Raw genomic sequence first — 18,532 nt, 5'->3', positions numbered from 1 at the left:
CCAGTAGATTTTGTATCGATATCAGGTACTTACTTCCTGACTTATGATCCACAGCTAGCACAAATGAATGCATCACTTAACTGGCCAAGCACTTACGATGTACTCACCTGGGTGCGCGGAGAACTAGTGCTTAGATCAGCTTGATTGCAAGCCCGAAGATACCTGACATGGGTACAAGATTGTTGCCTGTGACTGAAAGACGTGCTGACATATCACCCCCTGCTAGTAGAAGAGAAGCACCAAGGTAATAAAAGATTCGAAAAGTCCGTGAGATCCCACACGGCGTGACATAGTACACCGCCGCTGTCCCTTGGTTCTTTAGACACATACAGCCCAGACTTCACCAGAACTTCAACATGAGTTCTTTCACGTCTCAGTTGGCAAGCATCCTGTCTCCAGGACTCATTGGCCGACTCTCCTGCGTGGCCACCGTGCTGTATTTCGTCATCGCGATTCTGAGGTCATGGACTCGCTTGTGGCACTTGCCCGGCCCTTTCCTTTGTTCGTTCTCGTACTGGCCAATGTTTAGAATCCGTTGTCGCGGCTCCCGTGCGTTTTCCGAATACGCCAAGCTCACGGCCCAGTACGGCAAACTCGTTCGCATAGGTCCCAACGATCTGATCACCTCCGATCCGGTCCTCATCAGACGTATGTCGGCGGCGAAGTCAACATACGAACGCAGTAGCTGGTACAAGGCCACGCGGCTGGACCCGTACCATGACATGATGGGTAGCGTGCTCGACAAGTCCGTCCACCACTCCCTGAGGACGAAACTGTCACCGGGTTACTTGGGAAAGGACATCCCGGGACTAGAAGCCAGTATCGACGAGGGAATAGCCGAGCTCGTCGACCTGATTCGCCGAAAGTATACCTCGAGGCCGAAGACTACCGCCGCTCTTCCAGCAAGCGGGGTGGACCAGGTCTCGAGACTTCCGGACTCGAGGCCTGTCGATTTCGGCCGCCTTGCGGACAACTATGCGATGGATGCGCGATCGAGGATGTCGTTTGGTCGTCCCATCGGGTTGCAGGAAAAAGATACGGATGTCTTTGGACTGGTCAAGATGTCAAACGTGGCGATAGACGTGCTGCAGTTCTTCACCGACATTCCTGCGCTGCAAATGATCTTCACGTCGAATCTTGTACTGGGCCTGTTTGGCCCTAAGCCGACCGACTTGAGTGGTTTCGGAAAAATCATGGGGTGAGTTGGCTAGGCGTCCCGTGAAACTATTCACCTCAAGGTTGAATCTCAATTGTCAAGCGCTCTGACTTGCCGCATGAACACACGTTAACTAGAATGGACGGCAGACTTGCCCAACAGCATGTTGCAGACCGCTTCGGCCCCGATGCAAAGGACGAGCCTGACCTACTTGTAAGCAGTTGGGAAGATCATGAGAGTGTTGCAATTTGTTTTGGCTGCTTACATATGGGATAGGGGTCCTTTCTCCGTCACGGGCTCGACCAACGCTCAGCACAGTCTGAAATCATGTTCCCAATGGTTGCTGGTTCAGATACAGCTGCGAAAGCCATCAAGTGGACAATGCAACACCTCCTCTGGAACCCCTCCACCTATGAGTCTCTTGAGAAGGAAATCATGAGAGCGAATTCGGATGGAACAATATCAGAGCCTATCACGAACGCAGAGGCTCAGAAACTGCCCTTTCTCCAGGTAAGCCCAAGTACTAGAGAGCAACTCCGTGGATACAATAAAGCTGGTGGGCTCACACTTAACATTTGCGCTCATAGGCCGTCATTTACGAGGCGCTCCGAGTGCATCCACCGTTCACTGGTCTGTTGATGAAGAAGGTCGGCTCCGAAGGCGACGTGTATGAAGGCACTTTTCTTCCTCCAGGGACAAGAGTCGGACACGACACGTGGTCAGTGACGCACGATAAGCAACTGTTCGGAGAGGACGCCGACATGTTCCGGCCCGAGCGATGGCTTGAGGCCGATGCTGCCACAGTCAGAGAGTGGAAAAAACAGACCGAGCTGGTTTTTGGTGCCGGCCGGTGGCAATGTGCGGGTAAGGCGGTGGCCCTCATAGAGCTGAACAAGGTCTTTGTCGCGGTGAGTTATTGTGTTGGCCTACACCGTATCTTGGATCATCCAGATCGCTAATGTCCGTGTCAGCTTATTCGTAACTTTGAGTTCCTGTCGACGAATGCTACCATGTCTGCCGTGATAAGGAATCGCGAGTCGTAATGGAACGAAGGGCAGGCAAAGGGTTTGATAAGCCCCGGAGAATCAGACTGATCCCGAATCAGCGAAGAAGGGATTCCACCCAAATGTCAAGCTCGTAGCCAAGCGGAGGACTCGAGAGTCATTGTTGGTCAGAGCAGAAGTTTTCACAGTAAAAAACCTGACAGTTATCATCTTTTCGCGTCATCAGCTCTGCAGTTCAGCTCTCATATCAAGCTTCGCGCATATACTGCACTCTTTTCTCCCGATATTTCCACAAGCTTGATAAGCCCTGGCAACAACTTCAACAATCTGTCCTTCTTCACGCTGCAGCTAAAGTCATTTTGCATTATAGGCTTTGCAATGTGTTACAAAAACTTGGCAGTTGGATTTGAAACGGATGTCTACGAGAAGTAGGAAGGGGCCTCGACAACGGAGCGCGGGTTGCTTATCGACTTTATCTCGTCTTCTCTCTCTCGTCCGACGACACGATAGTCATCACCGGGATGTCGGATAGGGTATGCCGTCCACCCCCTCTTGGGCGATCTGGTTCGGGCAATGTTTAATTATGGAAGAGTGGGATATCGACAGATCGGGGTCGGAATGGAGACAAGGCCCCCATTTTCTTCCACATTGGGCTATACCATCGGAGACTTCCCGATTTTGGGCGGTAGCCGGGGTTTGGTATAGATTATATTGGCCGGCACCCTTGAAGGCTGTGCATTCATTTGTCCTAATTGCTCTCTCTCATCTCTCTTCGTTGCTTCTCTGGTTTTTGCTTTTCTTGCTTTCTTCTTCTTGGATCTTCTCTTCTTAATAAGCTAGTTCAGCATGGGTAGCACGCCTATACCGCCCTTCCAGACTTGTCCACATCTGGAGCAAGAACCTGTCTCTATGAGTATACATCTTGCAGCACACTCGCTACCCCTATCACGGGTTTGTGGTGGCAGTACAACCGCACCTTGCAATCTTATTTCTCTGCAGCCGAGCCCGTTGTCGAAGCTATCAACCCGTTCACCAGACGGGTAGCTCCGATAGTGGATCTCGTGATGGGGATAGCTACCGGAACCTGACGCAAAGGGGACAACGAGGGCCGGCTTAAATCGGCTGGGATCCCCGATCGGGTAGACTGTTCGTATTTTTTTGCCAATATCGCGGCTTATATACGACAGGGGCATGCTGTAAGGGGCCACCAACGAGGAATCCAACGGCGCATTCAGAGCCAGGAGGGAGTCTGGCGGCCCGAGTTATGGTCATCGTTGGTGCAAACCATTAAATATGTCAACTGCCGTCTTCGTCTTTTGTATTCGATTTTTTTTCTGCTTCTGCAGGCGCCGCAGTTGAAGCCAAAGTAATCTCTCGTTCCGCTTTGTGCTTGTTGTGTTGTCGTTTCTCTTTGACACATACCGCACCATTCGTTCTCAACCCGACTCTCCTTACATTGTGGTTTTTTTTTTTTTTTTTTTTGTAGAACTACGTCTCTTTTACAAATCATCTAAATCTCGTCACATATCAACCATGCGTTCTCTTACATCATCCCTTTCTTTGCTGGCCGTCGGGGCTCTCCAGGGCGCATCAGCCTTGGACGCTGCCGGATGGCGCAACCAGAGCATCTACCAGATCATCACCGACCGCTTTGCCACCTCCGACGGCTCGACGCCAGCATGCGACACGACCCCGGGCTTGTACTGCGGTGGTACGTGGAAGGGCATCACCAGCAAGCTGGACTACATCCAGAACCTGGGCGCCACAGCCATCTGGATCTCGCCCATTGTCAAGAACGTCGAAGGAAACATCAACGGATACGGAGAGGGCTACCACGGCTTCTGGACGGAGGACATCTACTCGATCAATCCGCACTTCGGCACCGAGGCCGACCTGAAGGAGCTCGCCGACTCCCTCCACGCCCGCGGCATGTACCTGATGATCGACGTCGCCCCCAACCACGTCGGCCTGAACGATGACCCCGGCAACTACGCCAAGTACAAGCCGTTCAACAAGCCCGAGTACTACCACAAGGAATGCCCTATCGCCTGGAACAACATCACGTCTGAGCAGCTCTGCTGGCTCGAGGGTCTGCCCGACCTGCGCACCGAGGATGCTTACGTTCGCCAGGTCTACGCCTCGTGGATCAAGGACCTCGTCGCCAAGTACTCCATCGACGGTCTCCGCGTCGATACGGCCCTCGAGATCGAGCCCGAGTTCTTCAGCGAGGGCGGCTTCCGCGAGGCCGCCGGCGTCTTCCTACTCGCCGAGGTCAGCCACTCGAGCCTGGACCTGCTGGCCCCTTACCAGGGGGTCCTCGACGGCATCCTGGACTACAACGGCTTCCACTCGGTCTCGCCGGCGTTTGGCAAGGTGGAGGGCGACCTGGAGGCGCTGTACCAGAGTATCAACAAGATGGCGAGCACCGCCAGCATCGACCCGTCGGTCTGGGGCTCCTTCGTCGAGAACCAGGACCAGGTCCGCTTCGCCAACCGTAACAGCGATATGGCGCTGGCCAAGAACCTGTACTCCCTCGTCATGCTCCGAGACGGCATCCCCATCGTCTACTACGGCCAGGAGCAGCACTTCAACGGCGGCGCCAACCCGCACAACCGCGAGGCGCTCTGGCTGGGCGGCTACGACATCCACTCGGAGCTGTACGGCTGGATCCAGCAGACGAACAAGGTGCGGGTGCACGCCGCCGCGGCCAACGCCGACTTCCTGACCCGGGAGCGCACGCGGGCCGTCTTCTCGTACGGCAGCAAGGACAGCAGCCGCGTCATCGCCCTCCGCAAGGGCCAGCTGTTCTCCATGTACACCAACGGCGGCGTCGGCGCCACCAACAACGTCATGTTCGCCATCGCCCGCAACGTCCACGGCTTCGCCGTCGGCTCCGACGTCGTCGACGTCATGAACTGCGAGTCCTTCCAGGTGGCCTCCCACGGACGCCTCTGGGTGCAGATGCCCGACGGCGGTCTCCCGCGCGTGTTCTTGCCCAAGGAGCAGGCCGAGGGGCTCTGCAACGACGTCAAGGCGCCCCTGGCGAGCGCCACCATCAAGGTCGGCGTGGACAAGAACACGGGGTACAACAAGCGGTCGGTGCCGTTTGTGGCCACGGTGCTGGAGTAGGCTGTAGGCATATGCCATGACGCGAAGCGAAGCTCTGTGTTTTTCTGATGCGAGCGGGTAGATAGATGGGAAGGGCTGAAGATACCTGAGGAGACCTGATGGGCCCCCGCCCTGTGTATACAAAGATGTCATTGATATAGAGCGTCGTATGTGTAATGTTAATGTTAATAAAGGACTGTGAACACACAACAGGCGTAACCTTTCCTCCTATTGACACGTGGAAAAGGGCGTTTCGGAATGGGAGACTAGAGTCTTATTTCTTACACTGGACTCATAAAGGCGACCTTGAATGTTGTAGGGTACAGTGGCTAGTCCACGAAACAGTGTTATTTTACATCAATTTGCAAACTGTCACAGTTGAACAATGGGCAAACTTGTAAGCGTCACGACTTTGATCATGTTTCAACATGCCATCTGGAGGTGAGCGAGCCATGTGTGGAATAAATACTTCATTATATGCATCGTATATGCATGTTGTTCTAGCTAAGAGGTTGGCAACTAGTCTGCAAGACTCGAAAGCCGGGGGAATCATTTGACGCGGAAAATCATTACAACCAGATTTGAGAATGCATCTGCCCCATGAGAAGGGGGGTTGGAGGCAAAGCTTGGAATGGTTATCGACACACACAGGCTTAGACCTTCTCGGAGACCTGAGCCTGGGCGGCAGCGTCGTCGCGAGCTGCGGCGTTGGGCTGGTTGGTGCCGAGGAACTTTGTCTTCTTGAGCTGGTTGAGCTCGTCCTCCTCGTGGTCGAGGTGCTTGAAGCAGAACCAGAAGGCGACACCACCGATGAAGGCGATGATGGCGACGCAGGCGTAGTTCCAGACCAGGAGGGGATCGTCGGACAGAGGGGTGAAGGCCTGGCCGAGGGCGGCGGAGACGGCGCTCATGGCGAGGTTGACGGACATGACCAGGGACTTCATGTTCTCGGGGGCCTTGGAGAAGGCGTACTCGTACGAGGTGACGTTGGTGAAGATCTCGGCCAGACCGACGAAGATGTAGGGGAGACACTGGGCCCAGACGTTGATCGGGGCAGGTCCCTCCTCGCAAATGGTGGCGTGGTCGCCGCAGGGAGACATCTGGTAGATGTAGTGCTGCATGACGGCGGCGGCGACCATGGCGGAGGCGGCGAAGAAGAAACCGGTGGTCATGCGCTTGATGGGGGTGAAGTTGAAGCCCATCTTGCGGAAGCCCGGGTAGATCAAGTGGTCGAGGATGGGGATCATGATGATGATGGACAGCGGGTTGAGGTTCTGGATGACGTCGTTGGGGGCGCCGCCGAGGACCATGGAACCAGCCTGGGAGGTCAGGTTGTTGGTCATCTGGTTGTAGGCGAGGAAGAAGATGGGCAGGAAGAGGAAGACCTTGCAGGCCATGAGACCGCGGCGGACTTCGTCAACCCAGGCGTCGTCGTAGGTCAACCAGCCGGGGCGCTCGGCGACGGGGATGTTGCTGGGCTTGGCGTTCTCCCAGTTGAGCTTGGTGTAGCCGCCGGAGCGCTTGGCGGCGAAGCTGGACATGCGGAAGAACTTCTCGAGGACGGAGCCGGTGGGAGGGGTGAGGTGGTAGTTCTTCTTGTTGAAGTAGAGCACAAAGGGGCAGATGAGGAAGAGGATGGTGGGCAGCAAGAAGGCGAGCCAGAAGCTGTGGTACTTCTCGACGAAGACCATGGAGATCTGGCCGCCGACGGCGCCCGTGTTGATGGCGAAGTAGAACCACAGGAAGATGCGCGTGTTGGTGACGGACGGGTCGACGATGACGCGCTCGCCCTTCTGGACCTCGACGCGCATGCGCGTGTCCTTGTTCTGCTCGGCCAGCAGCGGGGAGATGTTGGCCTTGAAGAGGCCGGTGCCGCAGCAGAGCGTGAAGAGACCGATGAAGAAGGGGGCGAAGGCGACCCTGCCCTGGGAGAGGACGCCAGGCGCGGCCGAGATGACGAGGATGATGTGGGCGATGGTCGAGACGGCGATGGCGATGTGGATGACCTTGTAACGGCCAAGCTTCGCGTCGGCCAACCAACCACTGCGCAAGAAGTCAGTCTACATGTTTTGGGGTTTTCTTTCATGGGGGCGTTTCTCATGTGGCTGTCTTATGAGAGGAAGAGAGAGAGAAGAAAAGGAAGAAGAGACATACCCGAAGAGGGGGACGAGGTAGGCCCAGAACTGGTTCACCAGAGAAACACCCTGGGAGGCCTTCTGGCCCATGCCGAGCGCACCGGCAGGGATATCGGCGCCGTAGGTGGCACCGGTCTTGGAGCCGGGCGGCAGAGGGCGCATGACGAAGTTGGTGTAGAGGACGGAAGAGCCATAGTAGGAGAAGCGCTCGCAGAGCTCGGCGAAGGCGATGGTGTAGATGCCCCAGTGGATCGGGCCCGAGACACGGCGGAGCGTGTTGAGCTCCTCCTCGGTCGGCTTGTCCTCGTAGTCGTCGTCCGACTTGGAGTCGTAGTAGTTGTCGTCGACGGCGGGGGCGGCGGCGGCGGCCGTCACGTCGAAGGAGCCGCGGGTCTCGGCTCCCGTGCCCTGGACGGTGGCCGAGGCGACGTGGGCCTTGGCCAGCACGTCGTCGTTGAGGCCTCCGGCGTTACTCATGGTAACGAAGGAAGTCTCCCGTGTAGGAGAGAGAGAGAGAGAGAGAAGGGGGGGAGGAGTTGTGTGGTTTGTTTAGAACGAAAGACACGAGTTAACGAGTCTTTGACAGCAATTGACAGACGGGCCGGACCGGGTAAAGGGGAGGACCTGAGCTGTTGGCCGTAGAGGAAAAAACAGGCTGCTGATCGAGAGAGGGAAGGGGAAAGGGAGACAGCATTCGTCTGAAGAAGCGTCTCGAGGTCGATGTTTTATATTCTTGTCCTCCCCAGGAACAACAGCAGTAACGATACGTATGGGTCGGCTGGCTGGCTGGCTGGCTGGCTGGTCCCAATACTATTACACCTGCATCCGGCAGCTGGTTAGGATAGGACCCGTAGATACACACAGACACATGGGCGACATGCCTTGGCGCATGGAAGTGGGGGACGGGGGGGGTGTCGGTCATGGACATGGACTCATGTCTAGCTCACGGACGGTGAAGGATATGGATGGCATGCAACGGGGCCAATCGATCAAGAGGATGGGAGGGGTGAAGGGGGGGGGGGGGGGGCAGGTCAAGGTTTGCTCCCACAGCAACAAGGTTTCTAGGGTTGATTGTCCCCAGGTGTGTGTGTGTGTGCGTGTGTGCGAGTGAGCGGACATGTGGGCGTGGCACCGTGGATACCATTAGAGACAGACCGGAGATGGGAGCTCAGAAGGGGCAGGGAACGTCGAATGGAACTCCATGGCGGCATCTACTGTCTAGTACGGGTAATCATCCAACAGGTGAGATGGTTCCGCCTCCCGAGACCAGGCTGGACCGAGACAGACGCCGGTTCTGACTTGTGGGATGGCGGGCGACTCCCTCCAGTCAAGAGAGAGGCGATGGGCCCTGATGGACCTGATGGGCCTGATGGACCTGATGGACCGTGATGGACTCCAGGGCAAATGGCTCGATTAGGCAGGTCGGGGGTCAAGGGGGGTAACGAGCAGATAATGAGTGTGTCAGCTTCCTGTGTGAGCGCGCGCTCTCGTTTATGTGTGTGTGTGTGTGTGTGTGTGCGCGTGTGTGTGTATGTCTGGGGTTAATGTGATGGGGGAAGAACAAGCGCGATAAGATTGACTCTAGCCAGTTGACAAAGTTTCCCGATTCGTGTCAGCCAGCAACTCGGCGACCTACTTCATATCAGCAGCTTGCACATTTTGCTTTGTCGCGCGACTCTGGGACTCTGGCAGACTCCGAGAGACTCTGAAGTGTGTGTGTGTGAGAGAGAGAGAGAGAGAGAGGAGGTTTTGCGATGGAATACGACCTGCCAAGGAGGGATTCGGCGGGTAACGTTGATCGACCTTGGCACCGGCGCCACCGTCCGTCTCTTGAGCGGCCGCGTTATTGGAGCGTCTGTCGGGCCTGACTTCTGCATCTGTCGTGGTACGAGAACGGGCTCGGGCGTGTTTGTTGGTAGCGGTGGTGGTGGTGCAACAAGAACAAGAGTCAAGACTCGTCAAGACTCTCCCAAGAGCTCTCGGCTCGCGGGAGAGCGCCAACCCTGCCTCGCCCGCCCAGCTTCTGGCGCGGCTTCGAGAACAATCCATGTGTGCGTGTGTGTGTGTGTGTGTGATGTACGATGTACAGGTATGTATGTCGTCCGCGGTCCACGGCCTGCACGATGGGAATTTGAGCTGGTGATAGCCGAGAACGCCACGCCGAGGTACTATACTAATTCGTTTGGTGGTCGACCTGCGAAGGATTGCCGTTAATTAGCTGCCTTAGTGCCGCCCACCACCACCACGTTTGACGGTGGATGTGTGCGTCTTTGAAATCATCGCGCCCCTCCCGGTCATCGATGATGCTGTACGATTATATCCGTACCAGGCCATTGAGATACTAAGATAAGTAGCCAACAGTCCTCGAGGGAAGAGGCGAAAGGGTGCATACGGCCTTGGCGAAGGCGGTTTTGTGCTGTTCAAAGAGGCACAGCCTTTGGATTTGAGCAGCCGATGGTTGCCGCACCTACTACGTGTGTGTACGGCGTCACGACGCCATCACCGTCGATTGACGCGCCTTTCTCTAGTGCTCCATGCGCAAGTAGACCGTTTGCCCTCTCAAGCCTACTTGATATCAACCGATAGTACTCCATAGTCCGAGTAAGCCTATCCTCCTCTCGTTCTACTCGATCCCCAGGTTGCTGTCGCCGTTCCCCTCATGCGTGAGTATCCATAAATGTACCCGTAGACGCACAGCGAAAAAAGAACCCAACCCCCGGGCAAAAGTAGTAGTAGCCTCTGAGACTGCCGCCGTGCGTACCCGTACCGCCAACGCCACCACCCCGTCGACCTTGCCAAACGATAAGAGCCCTCAAAGGTGGCCCATGAGCTTAATGTCGCGCCGCCCATGGGTCCCTCCTCTGTTTCCCCTGGGCCCTGTTTGGTTGGTTCCGAAGGGGAGGAGGAGGCTATCCCCAGTTCGGTCATTGACCCCGGGGGATTTTTGTCTGCAGTTCTTGGAGCGGGCCCCATCCAAAGGTCCTTTTGGGATCAGCCTTTGACACTCCGAGATGGACTGGACCGATGGACCAGTCGGGTGGCCGAAACGTATCGCTGAATACCGCCGAAAGTGTCCAGTCTCAAGGGGAGATCCCAGGAATGAAAATGTACTATGTACATTGGAGAGAGTGCTCGGTCCGTACGTGAAAGTATGGAGCGACCTAGCTAGCTAGCTAGCACCCAGAGTTGCGCGTGTCTGCTGCCCAGACTGTCCTAACGCTCTTCAGGGTTTTCTCTTAGTCAAACGAGGGTGCCGGATTCCTGGGCAGCGGCCTCCAGACTCCCGAGATGCTTCACTCTAGTGCGGCCCTTGGGTATCAGTGTCCGCAGCTAAAGTACGGGGTTCCATTCCAAGGAGCAAATGGAACGGCGGTGTTCCGATATGAAGTATCCGTACAATACTAGCAACCCCCCCCTCCCCCCCAAATCCCAGCGCCAGCCAGTAGCTGGTATAACATTAGTATGGGAAAAGAGAGACACAAAGAAGAAAAAACGGCAGTCTTGGCCTTCATGTCCCAGTGATTACGCTAGGTCTCTTTCAAAAGTGCCTCGTTTCCATCGAGAGCCAAGACTCGGGCTGCCAGCATGTTCCAAGCTTTGGCCCAATTGCTTGTCTTGTTGGCTCTGCTTTTGTTCTGCAAGGCCTCTTCCTCCTCCTCCATCTCCTCCAAATCCGCAGTGGCGCCCGCCGAGACGTCTCTGCAAAAGTTCTCCCTCGCCCCCAAACCCCCTCGAGACGATCAAATCCCGTGTCAGTGTCGCGTGCGCAATCCGAAGACAGAGGGAAGGCGAGGACACACCATCCTGGCCAGTGGGCAAACTGAAGAGGACGCCGCTGACGGTTGCCCCCCCCCCCAAAATGGCAATCTGTCAGTCTAGTCTGTTGCCTTAGTGGGATGTGGGGGTGGGTGAGTTGACTATGATTGTGCCGTGTTGGTGTCGCGAACAGAGATGGGCCATGGCCACACCACTCGCAGGCCGTGTGACGCGGGATGTCGTATGTCATCGTCACGGCATTGCCATAGACGACAAACAGCCTCTCTCGAAACACAGATGAGGACACAAGCTAGGAGCGAGATGGTCATGATTGAAGGCCTGGCCTCACTGGGCGGCGATAAGGCGTGGGAGGGGGGGACGATCCTGAGAAATCTTTTCCAACGGGAACCATCAATTATCATCATCAATGGCCTCACTTTTGTCTTGGCTGCCAGATCATTGAACCCCAAAGAGGCATGTGAGACGCCCTGTTTCATTGTTTCTGGGGTGTGTAAGCGTCCGTCCCTCTGGTGAGCCTGGTCCAATATCCTGTGCCGCAAAATGCCAAACCCCCCCCCCCCAGCCTGGGTGCAAGTCTGCCGACGACAGGATAACAGGCCTTTGCGCTGCCTTGCCCCCCCCAATGGAACGGTGCAGTGTGGTGATACATGGACTCGGGAGTTCATCGGTTCCTTGAATCGGGTGTTGCGAACCTATCGGACTAATTGGCCAACTTGCAAGCCACATGCCCCGAGAGGGTGTATGATGGGTGTCGCCCACTGGGACGAACGCCTGCACAGCGATGGAGTTGGCTTCTTGACGGGCGGGACGGGGTGAGAATGCAAATGCGAAGGCGGTTCCCTCCCCCCCACCCCTAGTTAGCTCAACGCAGGTGGCGTCCGGGGGGGAGGGGAGAATGTGTGTGTGTGTGTGTGTCTGTGTTAGACAGGCTATCTCGGCCGGGAAACTCTCCGCGTGCCCCTCGAACAAGGCCTGTTTATAGAGGCTTCCGGGCGGCAAGACGCGAGGTTATCAGGACGTCTGTCTGCTTCTGTCGCCGCACCGCATGCCCAGAGACTAGAGCTGCCCATTCCTTGCCGACTTTTCTTGCCCAAGGCGGACTCTGCCATCCTCCCCCTAGCAGCCAAGAAGAGGGCTCAAGGCTTGCGACTCAAATGAGCGGCGCTGAGAAAGAGGGGAGACAAAGGGCAAGGGACAGAGGCTCGCCGCGGCAAAGCTTGACAGTGCTTCCCTGAGTCAAGTCAAGGCGACGCCACGGCGGGATGAGCACTGGGCGCAGCGGCCACCAAGAGCACGCACGCACGGCAGCGCCGAGAAAACTTAGGGGCCAAGAGACGTGGGAGCCTGGGAAGGGAACGGCCAGGAAACGGCTGGGGAAAGCTTGTTGTCATTGTCGACATCACGTTACATTTGCGTGCTGTGCGATCAGCACTGAGGGAGGGTAACAGAGGGACAGGAAGCTGGTAGAGAGGGGTCGTCAAACCTGATGCAACTCCGCACGATGGTCCCCCAAACCCGATGATCAGGGCAAACGTTGACTAACGTTTTTCAGGGTCGAACAAGCCGTTGTTGTAATGGGTGATCACAGAGAGCCAGTTCGCCCAAATCACCTGAGACCGCCAGACCGAAAACGATGGGCTGGGGGGGGGGGGGGGGGGGCGCGACGAATACTATCCAAAGCTCCAACGGTCCAATCAACCTACCAACCTACCAAAGAATAACCATTTGTCAACAAGGATGAGTAGTAGTACACGGCGGTGGCTTGGCGGCATCGAACCGATCAACCGACTTGGGGTCTGCGCCGATGGACATGGATGCTTGGGTTGCTTGGCTGGGAACTTATGATTTGTTCCTACCTCTTGGTATTCAAGAAGCAGGCCCCAATGGCAGACGACACGCAAAGGGAAGAAGACAGACGAGATGAGATGAGTGTGTGTGTGGACGGGGTTGGACGGTTCCGCCCGGTGAACATTGACCTCGGTGGCCGGCGGGACGGGGCGACCGAAGCTGCCAAAATATCTCTGCAAACATTTCCCAGATGGTACAAGACTAGGGCGATGGCGTCATTCGTAATGGACCGAGAATAATAAAAAAAGAAGAGTCGAAGGAGGGAAAAAAACGTGAAAATTGACCTTGTTGACATTCATCTCACTCGAGGGGGCCAGCCAGTCGCCCCGGCTTTGTTGAGTGTCAACTCCACAAGCCTCCGGACAATCTCCATCTCAACGCTAGTCGGGCTCCAGGGATAAGCCCATGGCTAGTCAGTCTAGTGTCAGAATCTGTAATCCCTAGTCGGTGATATGGGGATGGGGAGAGAGAGAGCACGGAGTGGACTGTGGTCTGGTCTCGGAGACCCAGAGAACTGGAGAAATGGGGGGGGGGGGGAGGGGGGCGCGCCGTTGGCTCTTCCAGGATAATGAACGGATCAAGGGTGACAAACTGTACGTAAGCACTCGAGATAGGAGAGTTAGATATGGTCCAGAAAGGCCATGACTTGACGTGATTAGATAACTTGATTCAATGACAATACCGTGTCGTTCATTCCCCGGAACACGGAACTGAAAAACCGCCACACACGAACCGAAAAACCCACTTGCTCCCCCTGGTTGATGGTGGCGGTTCGCGTTCGCACCGCATGGGATGGAATAACGACGAGCGCGCGACAAAACTCGGTGCCGAGAGACAAGACGGAACAGCTCCGGCCCCGGGCCAGTCACGTCAAGAGACAACGTAGTGTCGTGCGCGAAACCGGTTACTTGGCTGTTTCGGGGCTGTCAGGACCGGTTCGGTCTCTTCCAGTTTCCCCTCATTTGCCTGTGGAAGATGGGAGCTATGCAATTGGTCATTGTCCCCTCAGCTGCCGTACTGGACAAACTGGCTTACGAACTGTACCGAGAGCTGAGGAATAGTCCCCTTCAACCGAATTGGGATACTTATGCTTGAATGCTTGATACTTGATACTGGACTTGCCTCCTTTCAGAACCTTGCTTCGTTCTCCCTGACCAAAATCGTACCTTGCACTACTCAAAGCTGTCGGCATCATCAAGCGCCAACAAGGCTGCATACGCATCACCCTAGCTTGCCGATTCGATCCGCCCCGCCGAGCCGAGTTGGAGATGCCGAACTGAGTTACCGGCCGGTAACGGAGCCGGCTCTTGTCACCAACCCGAACCACCCTACAGATACCTTCGCCGTTGAAACTCATCCTCTATCCACAATCAACTCTTGATCACAGCTCTGTTCTGGTATGAGACCATTTCGCTCTTCCACCCGACTTCGTTTCCATCGCCTGACAACCTCACCACGCCAGTCACCGCTCCAACCCCTCGCCTCCTCGCTCGCCATACCACCACCGCCCATCGACGCCGGCCCCCGTAAACTGCCACCCGTCGGATCGAGTCTCTTTGCAACCATGGTCCAAGTCACCCAGCTCAAGGTGGCCGTCCTCGACGACTACCAGGGTACCTCGGAACCCCACTTCAACAAGCTGGACAAGTCGCTCTTCAATGTCACCACCTTCAAGGACACCCTGCTGCCCTACAACCACTCCGAGACCCCTGAGTATGCCAAGGATGCCTTGGTCTCGAGGCTGGAGCCCTTCGATGTCATTTGTAACTACACCCCGTTCCTCTCCTCCAGCCCTGCTGCAACGGGTCACGCTCTCGGCGAGCAAACGTCCCGCGCCAGTCGGCGTTCAGGGTATTCGCACATGTATGTGTAGACTAATCACGCAGGCACAAGGCACCATGAGGGAACGCACCCCATTCCCCCGGAGCCTCATCGAGAGGCTGCCGAACCTCAAGCTCCTCCTCTCCACCGGCCTGCGGAACAACAGCCTCGACCTCCCAGCCTTCAAGGAGCGCGGCATCCCCGTCGCGGGCACCGCGGACAAGTCGACGGGCAAGCAGGTCGGCACGAACAGCACGACCGAGCACTGCGTCACGCTCGTCCTCTCGCTGGCGCGCAACATCGCCGCCGACGACCTCGCCGTCAAGTCGGGCCTCTGGCAGACCGACCTGGCCGTCGGCCTGACGGGCAAGACGTTCGGCGTCCTCGGGCTCGGCCGCCTCGGCGTGTCGACGGCCAAGATCATGAACCTGGCCTTTGGCATGCGCATCATCGCCTGGAGCCCGAACCTCACCCAGGAGGCCGCCGACGAAAAGGCAAAAGCCGAGGGCCTGCCCGTCGAGGGGCCCGACGGCGACAAGACGTTCAAGGTCGTGAGCCGCGAGGAGCTCTTCGCCGCCGCCGACGTCCTGAGCGTCCACGTCGTGCTGTCCGACCGCTCCCGCGGGATGATCACGGCCGACGACCTCTCCAAGATGAAGAGGTCGGCGCTCTTCGTCAACACGTCCCGCGGACCGCTGGTCGTGGAGAGGGACCTGCTGGACCTGCTGAAGAAGGGCGGCATCCGGGGCTGCGCCCTGGACGTCTTCGACCTCGAGCCGCTGCCTCTGGACAGCGAGTGGCGGACGGTCAGTTGGGGGCGGGACGGACGCAGCAGGGTGCTGCTGACGCCTCACATGGGGTACGTCGAGGAGAAGACGCTGAACTCTTGGTATGAACAGCAGGCGGAAAACATCAAGAGGTGGCAGTCGGGCGACGTTCTAGTCAACGTACTTGCGTGAGATGGTACCGGCAAGGAGGGCAATGAGCGCAGGGCACTGAAGTTTATGAGAATGATGAAATGGTTCTTAAGTTCGAGCACTATGACAATGCGTCGCTTAGGGCGTAAACAATGTTGGACCAAGACAAGGCTCTTGGATGTGTTAATTGTCTCCCCTTCTCATCTGAGCACAGAAAATCCTGCATCAAGGACTACAATTGCACGCTACTAGGCTCCGACCAAGTCTGTAAGAGAGGTTGGCTAGACCAAGGGGGGCATGTGGACAACCTTCAGGCCACGTCAAACTAAGAGCGAGTGATTGTCAAAATCAGTGAAGATGGACAGTTTGTCAAAACGGGTCCAACCTTTCTTCGACCTGTCTGTCGGCTTGAAGAAAACTTGCCCCTCAGTGTATGCGTGACGATCCTAAAACGGTGGTGAACGATCCCCTTAGGCCCACAATCTCTCATGTTATTTTGCTCCAGAAAAAGGGCGTCAGTCACCTTGACATTAACCACACAATTATTGCAAACCCAGACTGAAGCCGAAGTCACTCCGGGCCGCCGTCTTGGTTTGGTGGTCAGGTCCCGCCGACAAATGCCAGCTTCCTCATGAATTCGACATCGGGAGCCGTTCTAATCATAAACACAGGCACGACTTGCACCTCAGGTGGCCAACTGCGAGCCCGAACTGTTTTCAGTGAAGGCCTCGACGGGTCTTGAGTAATCGCTTGTACACCTCTCCAAAACAATAACGGCGAATCCGTGGTGCTCCGTCACAAGCTGTCCTCCTATAGTGGTGGAGAATGGTCCCCCAGATCTGAGACCGGGGTCCTCCAATGAGCGTCTCAGCGGACTAATTTTCGTATTCTATACGAAAACTCGACCAAGTACTCCGGCGACCCTCCCCAAGTCAAGTCGGCATCGATCCGTTCAAAACCAGGTTGTGCCCTCTTCACCCCTGCCGAGAAAATGACTTTCTCTCAAAGTTGTTGCTGGCCTCGAAGTCCCGCTCTCAGACTTGAAGATCCCCGCGCCAACACATCATGCTGGGTAGGTTCAGCCGTGAGCAGCGACGGCAACCCTCAGAACGCGACAGAAAGGTTCCGTGAAACGACCATTACGAGTCAACGATACTTCCATAACACAGTCAACGTACACAAAGCGAAGGAGGTGTAAGAATCACAGCAGAAAGATGGCGGACGAACGACAGGACGAATGCTCGGATGCCACCTCCACGATACCCGTTTCCCGCCGCGGAGGATGTTGCTGCGGCTCGTGTCGTAAGAAGAGGCGTTCACACAAGAAGTCGAGGAATGGGTGCCATAACTGCAAGAGGAGAAAGGTCAAGGTAAGCTGGATCGAGCCTGAACAGGTAGAGACATTGTTGAAGTCGATCTATCGTCCGCCCTTCGACGTCCTGGCCATACAGCTAACACCGACCCGGCAGTGTGACGAGGTCCATCCACAATGTGGGAACTGCGAAAGGTTCTCGATGACTTGCGATTATCCAGATTCCGCCGAGGGCTCAAGAACACCGCGGAATCTTGAGGAAATCGACGCTCCCAGGAAACGGAGAAGACAGCTTGCCGTCACGGACTTGCCCACTCCGACCGCCTCCGAGTCAGAAGCAGGACCAAGCCCCCTCCCACCGGTCGACGATGTCGAGTGCAGCAAACATGTCCCGTACATTCTCGACACCCAAAGCCTCGAGCTCCTCCATTACTACATGTGCCACACGTCTACGACGCTCGGAGACGCACAGGTCTTTCGGGACGTGGTCCCTGCCCTCGGCTTCAAGCATGACTGCGTTCTGCGCATGATCCTGTCCATCACGTCCAGGCATCTCACGCGAATCCGGCCCGACCAGGCCACGTACTATCACAGCCTGGCAGACGATCACGCCGCCGCGGCGTTCCCAGAGGTCACCGCCATGCTGACGCAGGTCAACGAGGATAACTCGCAGGCGCTCTACTACGCCACAGTACTCATATGCTTGTCTTCGCTTGCTAGAGAGCCGAGTCTTGGGAACCTACTCGTCATCGCGGAGGATGGAGAGGTCCCGTGGTGGGCGCTCATGCGGGGGGTCCGGATCGTCCTCGATGTTGTCGGCATCAACAGAATAATGGCAGACACTTACAAGGCATTGCTCGCCGGGACGTCCGTCTGGGAGGACCGCGCCTTTCCTCCCACTGTCGCGGAAACGGAGGAGCTGCAATGGGAGCGAGCTCTGGCCGAGGTGGCAACTCTCGTCGCCGACATGTTCGCCCCGGACGAAAGACCCCACAATGCCGCTCTCGGGCAGTTGCGAGAGCGTTACGAGTTTGTCTTTGGGGGGAGCTCGGCTGAACCCGTGGCCGACGATGGGAAAACGTTCACTATCATCTTTGCCTGGCTCTTTTTGATTGAAGAGGACTTCGTGTCCTCGCTGGAGACCGGGCATCCCGCCGCTCTACTTCTTCTGGCATATTATGGCGTCCTGCTGCGCAAGATTGAGCACCACTGGTTCATGGCTGGCTGGCCGCTCCAGATCGTGACTGGAGTTTCCAGGTTGCTGGACTCGCAATACGTGAATCTGCTCCAATGGCCAATGGAGCAGGTCGGTCTCGCTGGGGTCGCAGACGAGCCGCAGCTGTGATAGTGTGCCCGTGGATGGCTTAATGACTTCTAACATTGCCTGCTGTGGCCATCGGCCTTTCGCCCCTGTTGTACAAGGCCAAATTCAGGTTTCGTCATCTGCTCCTATT

The 18,532-nt window shown here is 56.5% G+C and overlaps 6 protein-coding genes across 6 annotated transcripts; 4 read left to right on the top strand and 2 right to left on the bottom strand.

Moving 5' to 3' along the window:
• Positions 1–356: 356 nt before the first annotated feature.
• CDEST_11867 (Putative cytochrome P450) lies at positions 357–2,199 on the top strand (the record flags this gene model as incomplete). Its single annotated transcript, XM_062928023.1, has 5 exons — positions 357–1,198; positions 1,306–1,369; positions 1,433–1,666; positions 1,744–2,064; positions 2,128–2,199. 5 exons carry the CDS (start codon positions 357–359, stop codon positions 2,197–2,199), a joined length of 1,533 nt encoding a protein of 510 aa, XP_062784074.1.
• A 1,155-nt stretch (positions 2,200–3,354) lies between these two features.
• CDEST_11866 (Putative glycosyl hydrolase, family 13, catalytic domain, alpha-amylase, Alpha-amylase, domain C) lies at positions 3,355–5,504 on the top strand. The gene has a single exon (XM_062928022.1). It carries the CDS (start codon positions 3,694–3,696, stop codon positions 5,287–5,289), a length of 1,596 nt encoding a protein of 531 aa, XP_062784073.1. The 5' UTR covers positions 3,355–3,693; the 3' UTR covers positions 5,290–5,504.
• Positions 5,505–5,656: 152 nt separating this feature from the next.
• On the bottom strand, positions 5,657–8,166 carry CDEST_11865 (Putative proton-dependent oligopeptide transporter family, MFS transporter superfamily). The gene is made up of 2 exons (XM_062928021.1): positions 7,423–8,166; positions 5,657–7,311 (listed from the first exon to the last, which is right to left on the bottom strand). Exons 1-2 carry the CDS (start codon positions 7,878–7,880, stop codon positions 5,922–5,924), a joined length of 1,848 nt encoding a protein of 615 aa, XP_062784072.1. The 5' UTR covers positions 7,881–8,166; the 3' UTR covers positions 5,657–5,921.
• A 2,703-nt stretch (positions 8,167–10,869) lies between these two features.
• On the bottom strand, positions 10,870–11,534 carry CDEST_11864 (uncharacterized protein). Its single transcript, XM_062928020.1, has one exon. It carries the CDS (start codon positions 11,407–11,409, stop codon positions 10,942–10,944), a length of 468 nt encoding a protein of 155 aa, XP_062784071.1. The 5' UTR covers positions 11,410–11,534; the 3' UTR covers positions 10,870–10,941.
• Positions 11,535–14,052: 2,518 nt separating this feature from the next.
• On the top strand, positions 14,053–16,065 carry CDEST_11863 (Putative D-isomer specific 2-hydroxyacid dehydrogenase, catalytic domain-containing protein). Its single transcript, XM_062928019.1, has 2 exons — positions 14,053–14,791; positions 14,922–16,065. Exons 1-2 carry the CDS (start codon positions 14,428–14,430, stop codon positions 15,806–15,808), a joined length of 1,251 nt encoding a protein of 416 aa, XP_062784070.1. The 5' UTR covers positions 14,053–14,427; the 3' UTR covers positions 15,809–16,065.
• A 669-nt stretch (positions 16,066–16,734) lies between these two features.
• On the top strand, positions 16,735–18,532 carry CDEST_11862 (Putative zn(2)Cys(6) fungal-type DNA-binding domain-containing protein). Its single transcript, XM_062928018.1, has 2 exons — positions 16,735–17,136; positions 17,236–18,532. The coding sequence occupies exons 1-2, from the start codon at positions 16,981–16,983 to the stop codon at positions 18,421–18,423; spliced, it is 1,344 nt and encodes a 447-aa protein (XP_062784069.1). The 5' UTR covers positions 16,735–16,980; the 3' UTR covers positions 18,424–18,532.

The sequence above is a fragment of the Colletotrichum destructivum genome, chromosome 8, assembly GCF_034447905.1.
Source record: "Colletotrichum destructivum chromosome 8, complete sequence".
NCBI classification, from domain to species: Eukaryota; Fungi; Ascomycota; class Sordariomycetes; order Glomerellales; family Glomerellaceae; genus Colletotrichum; species Colletotrichum destructivum.
This window is presented reverse-complemented; position numbering and strand designations above follow the sequence as displayed.